At 40.4% G+C, this 23,684-nt stretch overlaps 2 protein-coding genes across 7 annotated transcripts; one reads left to right on the top strand and one right to left on the bottom strand.

The window, feature by feature from the left end:
• The first annotated feature begins 2,895 nt into the window (after nt 1–2,895).
• LOC117552825 (aerolysin-like protein) lies at nt 2,896–7,384 on the top strand. The gene is made up of 2 exons (XM_034226478.1): nt 2,896–2,973; nt 5,443–7,384. The coding sequence occupies exons 1-2, from the start codon at nt 2,914–2,916 to the stop codon at nt 6,403–6,405; spliced, it is 1,023 nt and encodes a 340-aa protein (XP_034082369.1). The 5' UTR covers nt 2,896–2,913; the 3' UTR covers nt 6,406–7,384.
• Nucleotides 7,385–13,062: 5,678 nt separating this feature from the next.
• On the bottom strand, nt 13,063–21,599 carry LOC117552826 (sterile alpha motif domain-containing protein 3-like). Of its 6 annotated transcripts, none has more exons than XM_034226481.1 (6): nt 19,864–21,599; nt 18,307–19,769; nt 15,569–16,681; nt 15,292–15,447; nt 14,460–14,552; nt 13,063–13,963 (listed from the first exon to the last, which is right to left on the bottom strand). In XM_034226481.1, exons 3-6 carry the CDS (start codon nt 16,661–16,663, stop codon nt 13,646–13,648), a joined length of 1,662 nt encoding a protein of 553 aa, XP_034082372.1. In that variant the 5' UTR covers nt 16,664–16,681; nt 18,307–19,769; nt 19,864–21,599; the 3' UTR covers nt 13,063–13,645. The 6 variants fall into 6 exon arrangements, 5 of the variants coding, with proteins under 5 accessions (XP_034082372.1, XP_034082371.1, XP_034082370.1 ...); XM_034226480.1 differs by having other exon boundaries at nt 15,569–18,426; nt 19,736–19,769; XM_034226479.1 differs by having other exon boundaries at nt 19,736–19,769.
• Nucleotides 21,600–23,684: the final 2,085 nt, after the last annotated feature.

Genomic DNA, 23,684 nt, shown 5'->3' with positions numbered 1-23,684 from the left:
AAAAAGTATGATTCATACTGACCCCGCGGTCACTGACCATAGTCACTGACACACCCACGGTGAGCCAGCTCGCCGCGCCCGTCGATTTTGCGGCAGCTCTTTCCCTCAAGAACACTAACGAAAAAGCTCTATAATGGAAGGAAAACATTTTTTACTTGACTTATTTTCTAAAAAGAATATAATTCACAAGAAGAAAGAGGCTAGCAGCACCGAAGCTACAAGTGAAGCTGCGAGTACTACATCATCAGAAGAGCTGCCTAAAGACGTGGATAATGCTAGCTAACGTGCACGTTAGCTGCGCTAGCAACGTTCCCCTGGCTAGCTCAAGCTCACCTTTCCCAGAGGTATGGACGGAGGTGATGTGGCGGAGGAAACAAGAGGCATACCCGTGGATAGACTGCAAAGCTGGGAAACTGGGCTGCAAAGTTTGTAACTGAGTAAGTGCATTGAACAAATCAATGACTGGATGTGTCAGAACTTTCTCCAATTAAACAAAGATAAAACTGAGGTAATGGTTTTTGGAGCCAAGTCAGAACTATAAAAGTTAGCGCTGAGCTTCAGTCTGCAATGTTCAAAACAACAGATAAAGCCAGAAGTCTAGGTGTAGTCATGGACTCTGACCTGAGTTTCAACAGTCACATTAAAACAGTTACTAAATCAGCCTACTATCACCTAAAGAATATATCTAGGATTAAAAGACTAATGTCACAGCAGGATTTGGAAAAACTTGTCCATGCTTTTATCTTCAGTAGACTCGACTACTGCAATGGTGTCTTCACAGGTCTCACTAAAACATCTATGAGGAAGCTGCAGCTGATTCAGAACGCCGCTGCTCGAGTCCTCACTAACACTAAGAAAGTGGATCACTCCTGTTCTGAAGTCTTTACACTGGCTTCCTGTGTGTCAAAGAATAGATTTCTAAATACTGCTGCTGGTTTATAAAGCACTGAATGGTTTAGGCCCAAAATACATTTCTGACCTCCTGCTAAATGATGAACCATCCAGATCTCTCAGGTCTTCAGGGACTGGTCAGCTTTCTGTCCCCAGAGTCAGAACTAAACATGGAGATGCAGCGTTCAGTTATTATGCTCCAAATATCTGGAACAAACTCCCAGAAACCTGCAGGTCCGCTGCAACTCTGACTACTTTCAAATCCAGGCTGAAGACTTTTCTTTTTGTCGCTGCTTTTAATTGAACTATTCATATCTTAGACTGCACTGTAACTTTTATCCATGTACTTTTTCTTTTAATGTTTATTTTATTAGCTTTTCTTTTTAATGACTGATTTTAAATGCCATTTTCTTAATGTCTTTCATTTTTTGTAAAGCAGTTTGAATTGCCTTGTGTTGAAAGGTGCTATATAAATAAACTTGCCTTGCCTTGCCGTGTGTGTGTGTGTGTGTGTGTGTGTGTGTGTGTGTGTGTTGTACATTCCTGCTTTTTTTACTTCTTGCACCACAATTCTTTCTCAATGTTCTTCCAATGAAACTGGTTGTGTGACTTTCACAGAACTGATCAAAACATTCACACCTGTGTGGAGGTGTTTTCCATCTGCAGGATGAACATTTCAAACCTTTACGTAACGAGATTGGTAAACAGAATACACTCATACCCATTCATTTCCTATGGCGGTCAATTCTGACCGAAAACATCACGGGTGTTTCACTGTTGAATAAATCACTAAACAAATCAATGCAAGTGGTGATCATCAAGTGTATATGTGCAGAAGCCTAGTGTGGAGGATAATCTAAGGTCTTGAGGCAATTGGATGAAAAACACAATATTTATGATAAAAAACAAAGTCACTTGGTCACTTTTGACCCAAAAACGCAAGAAAAGGGTTAAGGGGGGGGGGGGGGGGGGGGGGGGTGGTTCAAATGGGGAAAGTAATATAGTAATATAACAAATAACGTCTCTAATTACTTTTGAGACCAAGTAATACGTTTATATTATTACGTTTATATAGCAATACGTTTATCGTTTTTAAAGGAGAAATATTTGCATAGTCACTTATTATAGATTTGAACCTCAGGGCAAACAACGGTATAGTTTTCTTTCTAAATGATTAGTTAAACTTTCGCCATTGCATTCGGTAGCAGTTTTGCTTAACCAAAAAACAGCTCAAGAATAAGTATGGATATCAGAACGTGGGTTTATAATAAAAGACAAAACACCATAGAGACCCCAGCAGATTCGATCCAAAGCAGCCCCAGCTGATGATAATGAATGATTGCCATGGGTTGGTTGGCTGACTGATGCCAGAGTATAGAAGAACATCCAAGTTCTTTGCTAACGCTGTCTCAAATTGCATATTACTTTTTGTAGTTGTAGTAGGTACCTACTTCAGCTGCACTTGCAAAGTATGTTGCATGCATTTTTGCCATACTGCATTTGACATGGTTTTGGGATACGCTTAATCTTTTTCTGGCTTATCTTTAGCTATATATAATAATATAGTAAATATCTTGAGACGCAGGCTCTGCCTCCCCTGCCATTTACCTCACCGCACGTCACCGCTACTGACACTTTGACAAACTGATTAAAGGGACTGACGAAATGTGCTCCTAGTTCAGAATCATTTTTTTGGGGAACTCACTAAAATATGTAATATATTCACAAAGAGAGGCACCTGGACCCATCATAACCTACGTTACTTAATCTACACATCCCTTTAATACATTAGACATTTGCCAGGAAGCGCAAAACGTGTTAACCAACTATTCATCTCTTGAGAAAATTAGGACGGATCCCAACAATCCTAGCCAAGACCACCCCTTTGCAAGCAACAACATGATGAAGAATGTTTATTCTGCATTGCCCCACACTTGTTACTCGAATGAACAAAGCCTTTCTTTTCCACTAACCAATGGCAAGAAGCGTCAAAATCATGGGTGTGTTCTGATCAAAGTATAAATGTTTGAGCATCATCTAGGGATCATCACCATTCCCACATTTCCCAGCTCTTCAAACAAGGTGAGGATAAATCATTATAATACAAATTATTATCATTATGATTTGCATTATTGTATTATGCACAAACTAGCAAATAAATGTGTATTACCGTTCACTCTGATCTGTATGGTGTGTCTCAGTAGACTGATCAAAACCAGCTTTTCAATTAAAATGTTTCTCCAATATCTGATGTAACATTGAAATTGCGTGCGTACTTAAGACAGCCAGCATAATCAGTCTAAAACCACTGGATACAAAGTTAGAAGGACATCACAGTGTAGGAGATGCATACCATTCATACAGCAAGGCAAGTTTGGGAAAGCACGGGTCAGGTGAGCAACTACTTTCCAAGTATTTTAGTAGGTTATAAAAAGCACAACTCAAACTGTGCGAGTTACCGTCAACTGTAGGATAGAAACAACAAAGCCTGTGAAATGTATTAACCAATGACAAGAACCCTCAGTATTATGGGTGGAGCCTGCCTGAAGCATAAATATTAGAGCATCGTCTTTGATTATAAACATTCATATACAGACTTGTTGAAACTACTTACTACTCAAAATCCTTTAATTTACATAAATACAAAGCACGTTATGTTATTGTTTAGATCACTGCTAGCCAGTTCAAAGGGTCACCCCTTAAATAATGGCCAGCCTAGGAATGATGCATCATGTATTAAGATCCCCTTGGTTGGGCTTATTCTGCCACTTAATGCTACGATTTCTTCGGCCGACATACTTTAACAGCAATGCCAGCTTAGCCACAAATTGAATAGAATTAGAATAAATAGAATTAAAGGATTGTGCTTTTCTTCAGAACAAACTGAAGAAACGGTGTTCAAATGCGTCGATTGGGCAATGTATTGCTAGTCCCCTACTGGCCAGAATTATAGCAATGCCAGCGCCACATTTTGCAGTTTCTACAGTAAATTGAGATACCCAAATTACATACTTCAAGGGACAGTTAGCTCCCCCTTTTCCACCAACAAGAACCTAGAGCCAGTTCAGTGCTAGAGCCTGTTTATCTTGGTTCAAGTAGCGACCCTTCTATGACTTAATGAAGTGGCTCTCTAGCCCCTGGAAATGTAAGCAGTATACTTCTCTGCTCTCCACATAATGCTAGCCCCAATTACTGAGCACCACAACAATGGAAAAAAACTAGATTCCGTTTTAACTGAACCTGCTTTTTTAACTTCTCGTGCCTCTTACCCATGTTGTACTTATTCAAATATGTGCTTGCATGCTCTTCTTCCAAAGCAGCACCCGCCTTGCATTTTTCCATTTTTGGCAGTGAAATAGTGGAATAGTTGAAATGTTGCCCAATTGCAGTGCTTACCAATCGCAATGCCGGCCGTCCAATCAAAGTTTAAAATACTAATATTAAAACATTACCTTTGGAATAAATTGTATATTTAATATTTTTCAATAAAGTTATTTAAAAAATGCTGCTCTTTTTTAAATTGTGTGTGACTCATCTTCCTAGCTAGTGTAAGGAAGAAGGTGGGGGGACTAGCTTTATGTCGAACGGAGAGAAGCATGTGGTAGATCATGAGTAGTTGTCAAATACAGCTACTCTACACATTTGTTTCTATCATTGCTCATTCAAATAACTAACTACAATATGTGTTTCGCATTGTAACATGACTCTGAAGCGGTGCTTGGTCTTAAACCAGCAAAGAATTGGGGCCACCATGGAACCCGTTTTCCCGGCCGAGAGCCGGTTCTTTGGCGGTGGAAAAGCAATGAACAGGTTTGAGATTAGGCTCCAAACTAACCCTGGAACTGCTTTGGTGGAAAAGGGGTATGAGCTGCTAAAACAATATATTTAGTTGTTTATGCTAAATTAAGTAAGTATATGGACAACAAGTTTGGGTAGTAGTATCAAGTGAACTTCCCGTCATTTTTGGACCATTTGCATTGTTTATTCACTGTGTACCGTAATGCCTATAGATCATTGCGCAAACCAAATTCAGAACCAACAAGGCTTTTCCCGCAGGCTAGAAAAAGCTGCAGTTTAAACAATTCTGAAAATGTTTTCAATCACGCATTAGTGAGACAATTTCTCAACTAATTTGACACTCTAAAAAGCTACGTTATCCACTCCAGCCTACAGTTTTAGTTTAGGCCAGCCCAGTATTCACCCTATATGGGGGGTTTCCAAAATAAGTAGCACGCCTTCCTCGTGCATGGGATGTGAAGCCATGAGCCATCCGGTATCACAGGCAGGAAGACTGGAAGGAGCAGAGCTTATAAGGCCAAGGCATATTGGAATGCTTAATTGCAACAAATTGATAAATATTCAATATACAAGTACTATCCTGACTCAAAAAAATAAAAAGATCAAAAATCGTCTTTAAAGTGTTTCTCCAATATCTGATGTAACAATGAAATTGCGTGCAATTCCATGCTGAAAATCTAATTTTCTTGACATTTTAAACACATTATTTAAATATTTAAAGCAGTGGTATTTAACTGAACATTTCCATTTCAGATCTTATCTGAAACCTACAAGATGGCTTATCCAACAACCTTGCATCAAGTCGGTGGCAACGGTGGTCGATCATTTTCCTTGACTGGAGAGAAAACTGGAGCCACGCTAAAGCAGCTGAATGTGTGGGTAGGAGACTCGCAGGTGAAGGGTGTCCAAGTCTACCTCACAGATGGAAGTCATGATCTTTTGGGGGAACGATCTGGTTCTAGTGAAGAGTATACATTTCAGCCTGGGGAGTGTTTCACCTCTCTGTCGCTGTGGGGGAATGGAGAAGGTTCTCGTCTAGGGGCCATCAAATTCAAGACAAATCGTTCCGGAGAGTTCTTCGCCAAAATGACCAGCTGGGGATTGAAGACAGAATACCCCATCGATATTGGCTCTGGAATCTGCTTCGGGGTTGCTGGAAGATGTGGCGGTGCCATTGACTGCATGGGCTTCATATTCCTCAATGCTGTCAAGAGCACCGTTTTGATGGACGTCAACTACCCAACAATGAGCCAAGTTGTACCGCAGGTGACTATAGAAGAAATCAAATCCATCACCTACGAGAACAACACCACAGCCGACCAAGTCAACCAGATTGAATCATCCAAGAAGATTACAAAGACGTCCTCTTGGACTGTGACCAACAGTATGGAGGCAACTTTCAGTATAGAAGTGAGTGCAGGAATTCCAGAGGTAGCGGAGGTTACAACTGGATTCAGCTTTACCGCGGGAACAGAGAGCTCTTACAGTCTGGAAAACACTGACGAGAGAACGGAGACGGTATCCTTTACCATAAATGTTCCTGCAGGAAAGAAGGTGAAAGCTGACATTACAATCGGTCGAGCCACCATTGACCTGCCTTACACTGGCACTGTGAAAATGACCTGCAATAATGGCAGCGTGGTTAAGTATGCCACCAGTGGTGTATACAAAGGTCTTACCTACACCGAAATTAAACAAATTGTTACAGAAATGTAGAACAAACAACGAAAGCAATGTACATGTACATGCCTGATTGCCTTTGCTTTTTACTTTACCATGATTATTTTACTTCATTGTTAGGAACATCAAATACATTTGACTTTATCACTGCATTTGTACTTTAAGTTACTTATTACTTATTGGTTAGTTAATGACTTGTTGTTTTAAGAACTTGCCCTTAAATAAAATGTCTGTTGGACACGTTCTTAGCAGCAATGAGATGTTTTTGACAGATTTGAATATCATATTATTACAATTAATTTGGCTTGTAGCGGTAGACTTCATCTTATATGCGCTGTGGAGTCTATTTTTATATAACATTACAAGATTCTTATTATTACATTATTTGCTTATTGTGCTCATTGTATGTGCTGTGACTTAGGAATAAATGGACCCAATCACCCCCCCCCAAGTTTTGATGGGGTGGACAGGAACGAAGGGAAAAGTTACATGAGAAAGTGTTTAGCTTGCAATATTGAAGGTAGCAAGGTCGAGTGCAGAGACTGAGAGAACACAAAGAGGTAGTCAGAACAGCACATCGCACCGGCCTTCACTTTGTATGAGAGCCGCGCTCCCCCGCAAAGCTAGGAAGCAACATTATGGTTTCCCGCTATATCTGAAGAAACGTTAGAGAAAACAAATGAGTATGATGGTGCCAGAGTAGGGAGGGACTTCCACAGGCCGGCCGAATGCTGATTGGAGGATCGTGTTGCCAAGAGACTCTATCTGAGTCTGTGCACCAACCAAAGAGAACCAAGTCTAAACCACGGTATCTCTTCAGCTAGTCTTGACCAATCATAAATGTACGGGCAACGCCCTGTGTGATCAAATGTATTGTCGCACGAGGTTCGAGGCTCTTGACGGATTTGGTGGTTACAGATTACAGCTTTGCTGCCTGTGATTCCCGGAGACGTGATGAGTCCTTGGCCAAGTGATATATATCTTTTGCTCTCTTTACAATAAATAGTTCAACTTAGAAGTTGTCTGTCTTTTCTGGAATTCTGAACCCAACAGCGCCGCAATTCTTTTTTCAAAATGCTACACAATAACATATTTACAAGAATCAGCTCTGCATTCAAGTCATTTACTAATAACATTCACCTACTATGTGCAGTGGCGACTGGTCATTAGGGGCAGGTGGGCACAGCCCCACCTAGTGTCAGCAGAATGTATTAAAAGTAATGATTACAAAAAAATGCAAAAAATAAATAAAAAAATATATAAAATATATTTTAAGATCATGTTTAATCATCTGATTCGTCTCATTGCTGTTTTAGTCTGTGTTCTTCTAGTTAGTGTCTACAGTGTGTGCCTATTGAGCTGTTTAGAGCCATGTGGGACAAAACCCGATCCTGCCCCTCCCTCTCCCTGTTTAAGTCAATGGTGACTGTAAAAACTACACTGCTCAGAGGATTGTCCTATTTAATGTGTGTGGCAAAACAATAATGACCATAGGGGCATAGAGCTGCCATCCCCACCATACGTCATCTCACATCATTCAGAGCTGATTGGCTGTAAGTACGTGTGCCGCGAAAAGTGTGGTGTGTGAAGAGGAGACGAGAGAGCTGCAGTGACGCGTCCACTTTTTGTTTTGTGCCCCACCACTTTAGTACATATAAAAACGCCACTGCGTATGTGCATTTTCTGGAAATATGTCAGTCCATGCAAAATGGTTAGGTTCAACTATGCCACACTTATAAACAATGCTAAAAACTAAACACGTCTATAGAGGCTCCACATTAACTGGTTTTAGCAAAAGAACCTCAGGATAAAAAAGTTACAAGACACACAAGTTCAAACCGGAGAGACGTGATGTAAGAATTACATATTTATTGTTTACACGTCATATGAATGAAATGATTGCCATGATAATACAACAGGAGAATGTAATGGTGTTTGGCGATTAGGCCCCGGTTTGCAGGATAATCATTCAGGAGGGAAAGCACCGCTCCGATGAAATCCCCGGGGTCTAGACACTGGTGGTGGTGATGAGTAGGTGAGACCGGTCTGAAGGAGGAAGGTTTAGCTTTGTCCTGAAGGAGACAGGAGGCGAGAGGGGTGGAGGCGGGTTGCGTGTGATCATCTGCAATGACAACTGACAGGGAGGAAGAGCAGGCATTTAAGGCATTTAGCATGTGCAGCGATTGGCTGCTGAGGGGTGACGCCCTCGTATTTAATGAGGGGGGAAGGGAGCCATAGAGTGACGTGTGAGTGACTCGAGTTAGGTCTTCCTTATTGAACTTGCGCTAAAGCTTTCATTTCAAACCGGAGAGACGTGATGTAAGAATTACATATTTATTGTTTACACGTCATATGAATGAAATGATTGCCATGATAATACAACAGGAGAATGTAATGGTGTTTGGTGATTAGGCCCCGGTTTGCAGGATAATCATTCAGGAGGGAAAGCACCGCTCCGATGAAATCCCCAAAACCAGTGAAGTATGAATACTGAGATGAACTGAGTTGCTTACCTTGTGGGGTGACTGGTGATCTGGGAAGGAGAGATAATAGATTAACACGTATATGAGCGACACTGTGCCGGAATCACTGCCGGAGCTTACTGGTCATGCTGAGACTCTGACTGCCGAAATCAGTGCCGGTCTTACCTGAAAACGACCTGCGGGTCGCATGCCTGGCCAGCAGGGCTTGACTACGCCGAGGAGCGAGCGGTTTCGTTTTGTAACGGTAGCCTTCCGCTACGACACCGAAGTGTACGGTGGCCTTCCGCCACGCCTGACTTCGCAGGCTATATATATATATATATATATATATATCTTTACTCTTTCTTTCTCTTTCCTTTGTTTTGTAACTGACACCGAAGTGTACGGTGGCCTTCCGCCACGCCTGACTTCACAGGCTATATATATATATATATATATCCTTTTCTTACTCTTCATTTCTTTTTCCTTTGTTTTGTAACTGACACCGAAGTGTACGGTGGCCTTCCGCCACGCCTGACTTCACAGGCTATATATATATATATATATATATATATATATCCTTTTCTTACTCTTCATTTCTTTTTCCTTTGTTTTGTAACTGACACCGAAGTGTACGGTGGCCTTCCGCCACGCCTGACTTCGCAGGCTATATATATATATATATTTTTTTTTTTCTTACTCTTCATTTCTTTTTCCTTTGTTTTGTAACTGACACCGAAGTGTACGGTGGCCTTCCGCCACGCCTGACTTCGCAGGCTATATATATATATATATATATATATATATATATATATATCTTTTTCTTTACTTCCTTTGTTTTGTAACTGACACCGGAGTGTACGGTGGCCCGAGTCCACGCGGACTGCAGGAAATACATTTTACACTGATACGTTTGAGCAAGGCCTGGGAATGAAATACCTGTGTGCCGGAGATGAAGCCCGTTACATGTGGTTGCAGCGTGAGACGAGACATTATTCCCTGTGGGCGGGGCCCGCGGAATTAGGACAGGAATGCAGTTTTGAATATCGGGAACCTTAGTGAGACATGTATACTTGTGAATGTGTTTGAGCCACCACCAGTTATATGTATAACTACCATACACTCAAAAAAATAATTAAGCCAAAAGCGTTGACTTTAAGTGTTTTAATTACATGTACATTTTCCATTCAATTTTATCATGTAAGTTTAATGTAAATACTCACTTCAATGCTAAGTTTTTCCATTACGTTGACTTGGTGTGAAATAATTAAGTAACTTTTAGATCGGATTAATAGAATTAATGCCAACTTTTACATAAAATGTATGTATTGATTCACTTACTGCACATAAAGGTTAAGGGATGTTTTAAATAAACCTAATGTGTTGATTCACTTATTGCACATAAAGGTTAAGGGATGTTTTAAATAAACCTAATGTGTTGATTCACTTACTGCACATAAAGGTTAAGGGATGTTTTAAATAAACCTAATGTGTTGATTCACTTATTGCACATAAAGGTTAAGGGATGTTTTAAATAAACCTAATGTGTTGATTCACTTACTGCACATAAAGGTTAAGGGATGTTTTAAATAAACCTAATGTGTTGATTCACTTACTGCACATAAAGGTTAAGGGATGTTTTAAATAAACCTAATGTGTTGATTCACTTACTGCACATAAAGGTTAAGGGATGTTTTAAATAAACCTAATGTGTTGATTCACTTACTGCACATAAAGGTTAAGGGATGTTTTAAATAAACCTAATGTATTGATTCACTTACTGCACATAAAGGTTAAGGGATGTTTTAAATAAACCTAATGTGTTGATTCACTTACTGCACATAAAGGTTAAGGGATGTTTTAAATAAACCTAATGTGTTGATTCACTTACTGCACATAAAGGTTAAGGGATGTTTTAAATAAACCTAATGTGTTGATTCACTTATTGCACATAAAGGTTAAGGGATGTTTTAAATAAACCTAATGTGTTGATTCACTTATTGCACATAAAGGTTAAGGGATGTTTTAAATAAACCTAATGTGTTGATTCACTTACTGCACATAAAGGTTAAGGGATGTTTTAAATAAACCTAATGTGTTGATTCACTTACTGCACATAAAGGTTAAGGGATGTTTTAAATAAACCTAATGTGTTGATTCACTTATTGCACATAAAGGTTAAGGGATGTTTTAAATAAACCTAATGTGTTGATTCACTTATTGCACATAAAGGTTAAGGGATGTTTTAAATAAACCTAATGTGTTGATTCACTTACTGCACATAAAGGTTAAGGGATGTTTTAAATAAACCTAATGTGTTGATTCACTTACTGCACATAAAGGTTAAGGGATGTTTTAAATAAACCTAATGTGTTGATTCACTTACTGCACATACAGGTTAAGGGATGTTTTTAAATGCTTTTCATATGCATCATTGTGCAACTAAATCATATATGCACATACAAGAATAGTTTTCCAAGGTTTAATTCACAATGGAACTTTTTCAACATCTGCTCACATCCTTTCATCATCAAATCTGTCAATTTGTCACATTTCCAGATTGACCAAACATTCATTACTTTGAGCTCAAACTATGATGGTATTTTCTTCAACCTAGTGCTGTTCACTAAACTTTAAACCACAAATATTTCACAATGTTTTCACAACCACATTGCAAACACTGAACAGTCAGCTTTGTATTCACTAGTGCTGTAGCGACGCGTCGACGTCGTCAACGGGTCGACTTCAAAATATCGTCGACGACATATTTCCGCGTCGACGCGTCGCCACCATAGACTGTATGACGCCACACACACGTGGGTCACCCAAAGCAACAAGCAGTTCGCAATCGCACTTCTAACACAATGGAGACTGAAACGGCTACCAACTCCTCCTCACAGGATTGCGCACGAAGCCCTCAAACGAAAACATCTCGCCCCAGGTCTTCAAAAGCATGGGAATATTTTAAAGTTAGTCCAAAACGCAAAGATATTTATATCTCACTGAGACTGCTGCTTGACCGGAAGCAGCAGCTAGCTGTGGTGGCAACCATTAGCAGCTAGCATTTGCTCTCCGATTTAAAATGGAATTATGGATTATAAATTCAATAATTTGTTTATACATAGACGTTAAAAACCTATGGATTAACCGATTCAGCCGCGTTTTTTCTCATTTGAATGCCATTGAACACGTATTTTGATCAGATTGACAGCTACGGCGGTGAGACGATCTCCCTAGAAGCTCTGTGAAGGTACGTGTTGTGATGACTATTTGCTTCCCCTGTCGCGAGTCCGGATCACTCAGTGATGATACTATGTACCTACATAATCTGTGGAGTCTCAGCTTTAATCGGATATCTTGTATGTGCAGCTACGATAAGTAATAAGGGTACTTTTATCTTGAGATCTGTGCCAATGTCCGTTAGCATTTTTCGCTCAGGGGTCATTTAGATGCTTCTTATGAGACTTGTGTTTTGTTTTGGTAAACATGGTTTGTATCGTCAGTTAGCTGAGATTATTTCCGTTAATCTGGTATAACACATTAATAGGTTCTTAAATATTAAGATCCCCTGAGACACAGTATCGTGAACAATTTTTTTTTTTACATTACGTTTTTTATGAATTGAACAACAGAAAAATAATCGTTCGATTAGTCGACTAATCGATCAAATAATCGCCCGATTAATCGTTTTCAAAATAATCGTTTCCCCCCAGCACTAGTATTCACAGCATGAGTACTTTTTTCACAGTTAAGAAAATATAATGGTCTGGAATAAACAGGAGGCAACTGCAGTCCCCTTTGTAACCCATTAAGCTACCTTGAGCTGCTCCATTCCTGACGCTTTCAGAAAGCGTTGGAATCAAATTCAAGTGCAACATTTTTCAATATGGAGTGGTGCAGTGATGATGTATTTTTGTAGGCCGACCCTGAAGTAAGCTGCGCAAGGGTTCCCTCGACCAAAAAAAGCAATGGGATTTCTCTGTGGGTCTGTGGAAAACGAACCCGTTTGATAAATGCACATTTTGTTCAGCCGGATAATCTCCACGTCTACCTACTTTTCTAATTTGTATTATTATAATTGTAATTATTATAAAAGTAGGTAGACGTGGAGATTATCCGGCTGAACAAAATGTGCATTTATCAAACGGGTTCGTTTTCCACAGACCCACAGAGAAATCCCATTGCTTTTTTGTCGAGGGAACCCTTGCGCAGCTTACTTCAGGGTCGGCCTACAAAAATACATCTTCACTGCACCACTCTATTAGGTATTAACACAGAAATGTTAAAATTCAACACCTTGCAACTTTTAAGAACATCACAATTGTCCATTGTAAACATTTTCAGACTAACTTTCACAGAGGAATCTTACTTGGCATTGTAGCATTTTAAGTGGTGAAAAGAAATGTTAAAATTCAACACCTTGCAACTTTTAAGAACATCACAATTGTCCATTGTAAACATTTTCAGACTGACTTTCACAGAGGAATCTCACTTGGCATTGTAGCTTTTTAAGTGGCGAGTCCATGAGATGTTTATGGCGATAAAAAAAAAAAGGGATCTCCATCGCTCGTTCTCATCTATTGCAACAAAAGATTATGCAATCTCATCGAAAAATGTACATGTCAAAGAACAGTTTTCTCCACCAAAATGGTCCATTAAAGTTCAAACCGAATGAATGTGCCAAAAAATAACTGTCCCAGAGTTCAATATTTCCTACTTGAACCGCCTTAAGTAGTATGTAGTCATCAAACGTATATTGTCCAACAAGAAAAATTCTTGTCACAGCTTGATTGTCCAGCCCTGAAATGATGGGCTCACTGAAGCATCTTGATTTTAAGGCTTTGGACCTTTGGTGACAGCTTGTTGCCATCCAAGTTCATCAACACTTTCTGTAAAAACTCAAAAGTGAACTTGAGTTCCGGTGGATAGCTCAAGTTGAGAGTGTAAATCAACCCAAAAAGCATGGCCCATCCTAACGAAATACTTCGCAGATTGGATAGCAGTTCCACACCTTCGATGATCACACCGACATCCTCTGGCCCGTCCTCTTCCTGAGCGCCCTCATTGCGGATCACATAAAGTCCCATGGTAGTCTGTGGGATTGCACTCTCGGCTTCCTCACTCCTGACATTCTAAAAAAAGGTGGAAAACAAGATGACTATTTTGAAAAAGTAGACATAGACTCTTTAAAAGGTTCAGTGCGTAATATCGGAGATAGCAAAGCTCCCTTACTCCACCCTCCCTTTGGAAAAATGTTCAGAAAGTATGGTGGCCTTCAAGGACAGTAATTTAGTAACTGAAGATGGCATCATCCACCACTGCCTCAAGCCTTTCAGTATCAAGTGTGCTGAAGATGGACTTGGTTATTTATCTATAGTACTATATGTTATAGCTCAATAACTAAGGCTTTTCTAGCAGGCACCTACTATGTATAAAAACGTGTATGGCCATTAAGTTTGTCCATTCTGTGCTAGTGTAGAATCATTGCGGCACGTACCCGCTCCTATGTAGACAACAAAAATGATCATTCTAGGGTAATACAAATAACAAACTTATATTTAAGCCATTATACTCTTAACACATTGTTATGTACCTTTAATACAAAAACGTTACAGTCAAATTACTTACCAGGTACTCCTTGATGAGACTGTTGCTGTCCTCCTTCAGGTAGGCACACAGACTTTTCAGGACAGAGTCTCTTTTGAGCTCAATGTCCTCACTCTATAAAAACAAGACATATTCAATATTTCAAGACTTTGCACAAAAAATGTATGCACAAGTATATTATTTATTGTTAATGTAAAAAACATGCGAGAAGAAGGTTGACACATGTAAGTCTGATCAAAATACATGTGCTTTAAACTCAAATGTAGTTTTTAATATCAGAATGTTGTTACATTTATTCATATCATATATAAACCGCTTGGTATGTGTGAAAAATTAATTTAGCCTTTACAAAGGATCCTATAACCACCCACATACGATAGCAATTGAGTTTAGATACGACAAACAATTTATTAATGTAGATTGAACATACTGAATACTTTTAAACATCCAAATAGTTTTAAGAAAACTGACATGATTGGGATTTATTGTTAATGTGAAATCAATATTTTGTGTGCATTAGAAATATTTTCAATCTGAAAATACTTGGGACACCTTTCTCTCTAATCTTTCTACATTGAGCTTCCCTTTAATAGGACATACACATATTACTTGATTGTGTTGATCTATTTTTAAAACTATCATCTCAAGAAACCTTCATGTTGTGGTAAAAATAAGGACAACTTTTAAAATGAGCTGCACTTCAGATTGCTCTTCATTGGTGGTTAGTGGCAGTGCTAACCACAAACCTATATATTTTCAAGGATTTTTTAAAACTTGTTAAAACCAGTGTTGGATGGCAAAAATATGCTCATATGGCTAAATAATGTAAGGATGTAATGCACAATGCACTTACCCTAGCTGTCGGTGCCATGAGAAGCCGGATCTTCCTTCCAGCATCTCCTCCTCTATTGTGGAAGACCTTCAGTAGGTTAGGCGAGTATCTGTCAAGCTCTGCCAGGAACTTGGCTTGGAGTGGCAAAGTTGTGATTCGCATGAATTCTGCATTTATCTGAGACAAACAATTAAATAAACGTCATGTTCTTCAATTATACTTGCACTAAACAGTGTGAGTAAGCTCTACATCAGCAGAGCAATATTAATATCAAAATATCATTATTAACAATACTCACTTCACTCACTGTAAACAAGGCAGGCCACTTGTTTACAAGTTCAGCCACCACAGGAGCATCCTGGACAATCTCTTGGCGTCTGTAGGCGAAGGTCTTCTGCATCTTCTTTTTGACTACAGCGTCGTTGTTTCTCTTTTTCACCTCGGTCAGGAGCACTACCCTTTCTTTCTCAAGACTGTCTCTTGTTTCACCACTAGGGAGTGGTGGGAGGAAGTTAACTTCTGCCTTTCTTGGCTTTTTGATATTTGCAGCTGCTTGTTCTTGTCCTTTGCGCTTGTTCTTGAGAGAGTTTACACTGACCTCAGGGTGTCCAATCTTGTTTAGTTTTGTGCGGAAATTGGCAACCTTTGTTTTTAGATACTGCTTCCATCCCTCATGGCCAGCACGAGTTCCTCTCTCCTTCAAGCATGGATGGGTATGCACAAGGACAGTAGCAGCCTCTTCAATTTGGGAATCACTGGGATATGCTGTGCATTTGAATATTTCTTCAGCCATGCCTTCAAGGATATCCATTCGCAGTTTAGGAGAAGGGGTAAGAAGAGTGCCATTTGCTCTGAAATCAGCAGTTGCTCTTTGGAGCTGAAATTCAGCAAAATATGAAAAGCGGGGAACAAAGAAGATTGGTGGCCAGGAGGAGGTTCTTGTCTCTGGAGCTGGATCTAGAATGACAGCGTCTCCACTGTCAAATGAGTGCTGAGAAGACAAGCCGTCTTCATCAGGGGATGTAGTACGAAGGGCATTTACAGAGGTTAGGGTTAGGATCACAGAGCTGTTGCATGTCATGGGTGAAGTTAATGGTGTGCTGGTGCTGCAAGGTAGTGATGTCTCTGGAATGCTGGAGCTAGTTTCTTCACATGAAACAAATACCACTTTTACAGTAGCCTTGTCTTCAATGTCACTGATTGACTCAAGATTAAAATACTCATTTCCAAAGTCGAGATCCTTGTATTGGAGCCTGAACTGTTGTTCAAGTCCAAAATAGGTCTTTATCTCAAGGACAAGTTGATCCACAGATGATGGCATTCCTGACTTGAGGGTAAGTTTTCTTGCGTCATCTACACCAAGAACAACTCGCAGGTGGACAGGACATGACATCTTTCCCCTCAATGTATTCTAGGAAACAAATACAGGGAAACAAAGTTAGGACAAGTACTAAACCATCACTAAATATTAACTTGTAACATTTACGTAATTAATTGTTATTTTATGCTTGTGTTGTGCTTACACAGGAATAGCTGTAATGGCATGGAATAGTGATTGTTACTTCTTTATATGCGCATGTGCTCATGTTTTAAGCTTACATGTCGTGTTTTTGTATGCTTTCTAATGTTTTCTCAAATGCAATCATCCTGCTAGAGACTGCAGGTGAAATTTGGCACATATGGCTAAATCTGGCACCTTTACATGATGGACGTTGTTCATGTTAATGTGCATTGTCCCTTTTAAATAAAGAAATATCTACAGAGTATTCAGCTTTCATTCACAGCTGTTTAAGTCACATTCAGACCAACCTTAAACAATGATATGCCTTTTCAGGGTAACCATTCGCCTTACACCGACAGTGTAGTCACAGAGTGGATAAGCATCGAGCAGCTGTTCAACATCAACGAGGGCAACCTCACTATTCGGAGATATGGTCAACTCATACGCTCTGAAGTGCTCGTGATACCATGCACACAATACCCTTACAACAAAGCTCACACTGTTTTCAACAATGCATATTTGAATTATTTCAGCAAAATCAGGCAGACCACCAGTTGAGCCATAAGGAATGAGCATGCCAACTCTGTAGGAGATTCCTTTAAGGGTTGCGTGCTTTGCAAAATGTACTTCGTTAATAGTGGGGTATTTTTGCCTGAGGTGTAACACTACTTTCTGGTTCAGTACATCCACAGGAAGCATGGAAACATTTGAAACTTCCAATGTTGATTTAAGGTGGGATGCAGTGATATGATATGCAATCATTTGCTGATGTTTGAATGCCAATGTGAGTGGTACATTCTTGAAGCAATTTGTGTGATGAGCAACTTGCTTGAAGAAACTGTGCTTTGCCTCAAACCTCATGGTCCATTGCCCAACTAAAGGTCCAAAACGTTCAATCATTTGAGGATAATGCTCAATATAGTGATGTTTTGGTAACAGTTTTGTAGGGAAAAGCTCCAAAAATCTATCTCTGTGTTCTACGATTTTACAGTCCAAGTAGGCAATAGTTTCTTGATTATGAAGAGGGGCGACAGAGAGTTCAACAATTTCTTTTAAATCAAGCAAAACATGCCAAGCAGGCTCTGCCTCTGGTATCAAGTCTCCAATAATAAATGGCAACAACCTCAACAGATTCCAATTTTCGTGGGCGTTTCCTCCAATGGTCTTGGAAGCGGCAAAAGTGCGCGGTATGGTATGAGGTTTGTTAGTTCTGTCCCCCCACTTGTATGGAAAGCTCAGGATAAGCTCATTTAAAGTGTTAAGAGATAGATATTTCTTGGAAATAAACAAACCAATGCAAAGGGCAATCTCAACTGGAACAACACCCTCAAATAAGTCGTGTGCAATGTCAGGAGGGTAGCCCCGAGTAACGTGACAGTAAGATAATCTTTTTGTAAAAACACACTCTCTCTTTACCCCACAACAGATGGTGGCATTCTCTCTTGCAAATGTAATGTGCTTGTGATGCAAGTCTTTTGTACGATTTTCAAAATAACCTGACTGAACCGTTTTAGTCTGAATGTCTGCTCTTGTACCTGTACAAAATCTGCAGAAGTAGACACCAGAAAAGCATTCAATGAACCCTGCTATCCCGTGGGCTCCTAGGTTGTCTGCAATGACCGACTGGACAGTGCCTTTCACAGACGCTCCAAGACCTGAAATAAAAACACCATGTGTCTCTAGAATGACCAAGTCTTGTAAAAGGGGATCTAAAATGTGTTCATATCCGTACTCTTTCACATCAATAGTCTTGCATAATACAGCTAAGTAGATGGAAGAAAGAGCTGAGTGAGATCCAGGTGGTAAATTATTCAAAATCCAATACACACCACAAAGTTTATGAGTTTTTCTGGATGTACCTATGGGGTTGCACACCTCAAAGTCATCAACATATAGTGATAATGATAATTTCAAATCCTCCCCAGTAAAAAGGCCATTTTCTTTTGAGTAAATTCCATCTCTTATCGACTTATACTGCCCTAAACATTGTGTACTTTTCTGTGTCTCGTGTGTGTGAATTACACTTTTTAGTATGTCACTGTTACTTAACAGATGCTGCAAAGAACGCAATATAGGAATATACTGATATGTTCTTTTACTCTTAGGATCAAGGATGTACTCAACTGGATTTACCACACTGAAATATTCTTTGTAATACTTTTTTCTTTTGAAAGATGTAGCGAGGGGGCCGTCTTTTGCAAAGGCTTTGGTCAAGGGATTAGATTTACACACTTCTTGAGCAAGCTCTTTGACAATGGACTCATCAATTTCAACACAGTGGTTTTTAAAAATGTCCGATAGGCCGTTAAAGGTTATTGGAACAGATGAGAAGCTTAACAAAAAGTGTAATTCCTGCAGTAATTCGTCAATTGCAGTTGCCGGTACAAACAAAATGTGTTCTAATTTCAGTAAAACAGAGGCAATTTTCTGCTCAATAACCTTGGGTAGATCTTCAGTATCAAAACAACCATGTGCATCTATACAAGTATCAGATTCTACATCTGCATCTGCAGCACCATCAATAACAGTATTGTCAGATTCAATTAATCCAACAACTACAGTAACAACCTCAGCTTTGAAATCACTTAAAATATGGGGATTATGTTTCCTGTATTTATGAGTATGAAATGTATTGTAGATGTTAGTTTTAAAAACACAATCTTTAAACATGCATGTTACAGTTTCATTTCTCCGTAGATGTTCATTTACATGACTGAAATAAGCTTGTTCATTTGAAAGCTCAGGACAAGCACACAACTGACATGAAAATGTAGACAACTCAGATGGCTTTGGAGATGTTTGGGTTTTATGACTACGGTATATATGACTCAAAAGACTGTTCCACAATCTAAATGTGCAGGGGCAATTAGTGTATGGGCAAGGATGCCGGAACCTGTTCCCATGATGTTTTAATTTGCCATGTTTAAGCAGCTCGTATCTACTTGCTACAGACTTTCCACACACCTTACATTGCCACACGCCCATTCACATATTACACCTAAAAAAAAATTAAAAAAATACAAGTTTAAAAAACTTCTCAATGCTATGAAGTATAATAAATGAAATTATTGCATCACGTTCAAATTACTTACCTATATAGAGGTTGCCCATCCACAATGTTGATTTAGCTCCTAGATCTATAACAAAAATAGCACACGGTTAGTTTCCAAAGGTGAGGAATAAGCTATTCCTTGGCATTGTAGAACAATGCAGCAAACTAGCCAGATATTGAAATATTATGTAAATAAATAAGGCCTCTGCTGGATGTCTGTGATGTAGAGCAGCAGCTTGATTTTAAAATGATGCTACTTGGTAGAAAATGTCGGTTTTTAATCACTAATTAATTAGTATTATGTCATATTTGATTATTCACACCAACCCTAGTATGGAGGACAACAACATGACAAACATCAATAAATCAATCAAATAATCACTAAATGAAATGCATGCTCAAATAACTATAAGAGGGAATAGGGAAATAATTAATAGTATAAATAATTGCAGCAGTAAATAAATACTTGAGAGAATGAAGACAAATTGGAAGAAAAATAATAAATACTAAATGAATAGTAAAATAAAGCATAAATACATGAGTAATTCATGAATATATACATAAATCAAGTACATAAATGCATGAATAGAAGTTGGTAAATTAAGAGGGCTCCAATATGTCTTACATTTATTTATTTTCATCCATGTATTTATGCATTTCTTTTTTCTTTCCTATCCTAACTCTACTCTCTTTCTGTCTGGCTCGAGCTACAGCTATAGCTAAGCCTTATGTCATGACGAAGAGTGGAGTTGATATAAGAAAGTATTAGATAGTGTTAGCTAAAAATACGACACGAAAAGAACTCCAATGTAACTTGAATTACTAATGGCGCGTTTCCACTTCAGGCCTCGCTCGGTTTGGTTAGGCCTTATTAGCACGCTTAAAGCGAGCTACCCGCTGCAGTGGAAACGCGCCATTACTCTCACGAATTCCCGGGTGTATCTGTGCTGCGATCACCGCATTGAGACAGACCGGAAGTACGGTGGCTAAGGCTAAGCTACTACTGTAATTATTGACGCAACCTAAGCGACAGAAACATACATAGCCCTCCTAATAGGGCATTCGGGCTTATGTTTGGAGGGCAACAAAGCACAAACTGTGCTGCTGGCTCTGGTTCATGCTTAGTACAAGCAGCACCCAACTAGCTAGGCCTCGTTTCGCTAGCTAGGCCTCGTTTCGCTAGCTAGCCAGCCAGCCAGCATTGTGGCGCGAAACTAACTGCACGACGAATATACACATGCAGACAATTCTATTCGTATAGCATAAACACGTTAAAATAACTGTTCATCTTCAATAACGTATGGTTAAGCAGCGGAATATTAAACAATTAGACTTACCTAAAGTCCGTCGATCGACGGTGTAGGTTGAAACCAAACGCCAAGTCAAGCGGGTAGCACATAGAAAACACCAAGTCTACGTCCAGTGTGAACAATCAACGTCATGCGCGTTACCTCCCTTCAGGGTCTGCCTCCCCTTTATGGGATTTAATAGAATAAACTGTACTAATTGTCTTACATTCCGTTTATATTCAACATATTCACGTTGTGTTTAATTGCTTGAACAAATCCACTTTATATTTGACAGATTTCAGTTATATTATATCTGAAAATATTGCTTCATATTTATGTGGACCAAGAATCAGTTTTTTGAGTGTAGTTAGGGTCTGAGAGATCTTTGGGAAGCCCGTACGGCGCTGATGTCCGGACGAATGAAGGTTGTGAAGGCGGAGGAGGACCACCGTCCTAGTTGTTGTAGGGATGAGGTAGAGAGACCTTGATTAGCAGCAGAGGTGGCTGCACCTATCCTGAAGGAATGCCCCGGCTATGATATGGGTGATAGGCTGGATTTAGTGAGAACTTGCTTGAGGTAGAAATTGACGGGGCCATGACCCTGCGAACCACTCTCCCTGGAAGAAACCCCCCAAAACCCATGGATGGGCGGCATCCGTGAAGACCTCATTGAGTCAGAGGAACGCACGAGGCCATCGTAAAATAAAGTAATTCCGTTCCAGTGGGCGAGCAGGAGGGACCAGAACCGAAGGTCTGAGCGGCAGCCTTCGTCTAAGAAAACGCAGTCATGGAGGTTGTCGACCGCTGATGCTGCGTCCAGGAGGCGGGAGATGAACGAGCGCCCCTGGGGGATGACGTGCATGGCGAAGTTGAGGTGTACGAGAAGGGAGAGCGACTGTTGTTTTGTGATAACTTGTTGCTCGCAGTATGACTTGGTGATGTCCTGGATGCGCTGCGATTTGTCTGAGGGGAGAGACGCCTTCATGTCTATGGAGTCGAGGATGATGCCTAAGAACTCTAAGCGTGTGACGGGACCTAACGTTTTTCTCTTTGGAGAGAGGGACACCTCACTCCTGAAGCAGTGTTTAAGCTTGGCCAGTGAGATCCCTGAGCTGTCCTGTGCGGGTTTATGGGGAGGAAGTCGTCCGGTAGGTGAAGGACGGAGGGGATTCTGACGATGTTCAGCAGGATCCAATAGAGCGCTTCCGAGAAGGAATTGAAGATACAGGGGCTGCTTCTGCACCCGAAGGTCAGGCGAACGCAAAGATAGAGTTTGGACTCCCACTTAATACCGAACAAGTTCCACTGAGACGGATGAATGGGGATGATTTGAAGGCATCGGTAATGTCCGCTTTGGAGAGCCGAGCTCCGTGCCCTGTGAACTTGATCATCTTTATTGCATTATCCACTGAGGCATGGTGAAGGGAGAACTGATCTGGAGGGATGATGCTATTGACGCTGCAGAATGGGCCGGAGCAGGGAGCGGACAGATCGAAAATCAGCCTTTTATTTACGTGTGGCTATTCCGATGGGATTTGAACGGAACACTGAGAAGGGGGAGGAGCTAAAAGGACCGATTATATATCCTTTGAGAAGTTCTTTGTCGATGAGCTGGGAAACTATGTTGGGTTCTTTAGCGGCTGACTGTAAGTTTCTTGCTACGAAAGTCACTGTGGGAGATGGGAGGACCCCTACCCTGAAGCCTTGGGAGAGCCCTGACGGGAGATAGTCAACAAACACGGAATCTGTAGATAGCGCAGCTGCTAGCTGAGGGATGTTAATGGGAGTGGAGGGGTGATATTCCAGAATGTTTTTAGTTATTTATTTATTTGTTGATGTTTCTGGCGCAGAGCCACTGTGACGGCCCGTCCACACGGTGGCGTGCGTTACAGCTTCCAGACGCTTCTGCCCATTCACTTTGAATGGGGTGACGTCACTTTTAGTATAACTGTATTTTGGGAAGCGACGTGGAGCGTTTGCTGGCGTTGCTCGCTTCAAAAAGTTGAGCAATGTTCAACTTTTGGCGCCTCGGCAGAAGCGTCAGCCAATGAAATCCCGTTTATGCAAATCTGCCGGTACAAGCGCTAGCCAATCAGACCGCGTGTATGTTGGGAGAGACTACGCAGGTAATTCCTCATATTCCAAAAATGTGAGGGAAAATTCATTATGGCGGTAGTGAATCACCCGGTGCTGTATGATCAGTCTCTGTTCATCTACCGGGATACAAACCAGAGGAGCGAGGCATGGAGGGAGGAGGCAGAGACAGTGGGTGAAACTGGTAGGTTTTCGCCTGTTGGGGATTTTTTTTTAAAATTTTTTTTCCAGTTTACTTAGTTTTAACATTGCTATTGCTTTGTGTGTCGGGGGCAAGAGATTCATGTGATTGGTTGTTGCTGCTGTGCGGACCAGTAGCGTAGGCAGAAATGTACTTTAGGGTGGGCCTGTAAAAATATAGGGTGGGCCAGATTTTTCTTCTGCGCATCGGAAACTAACCACGATCCCGCCGGTACCGGTGGCAGATTACTTTTAGAATACTTCCTTTCCTCTTCTTTTTCTTCCTCCCTCCTCTTCT

This window comes from Gymnodraco acuticeps, unplaced genomic scaffold, assembly GCF_902827175.1.
Source record: "Gymnodraco acuticeps unplaced genomic scaffold, fGymAcu1.1, whole genome shotgun sequence".
Taxonomy (NCBI): Eukaryota; Metazoa; Chordata; class Actinopteri; order Perciformes; family Bathydraconidae; genus Gymnodraco; species Gymnodraco acuticeps.
The sequence above is the reverse complement of the archived record's forward strand: the minus strand, read 5'-3'. Positions and strand labels throughout refer to the sequence as shown.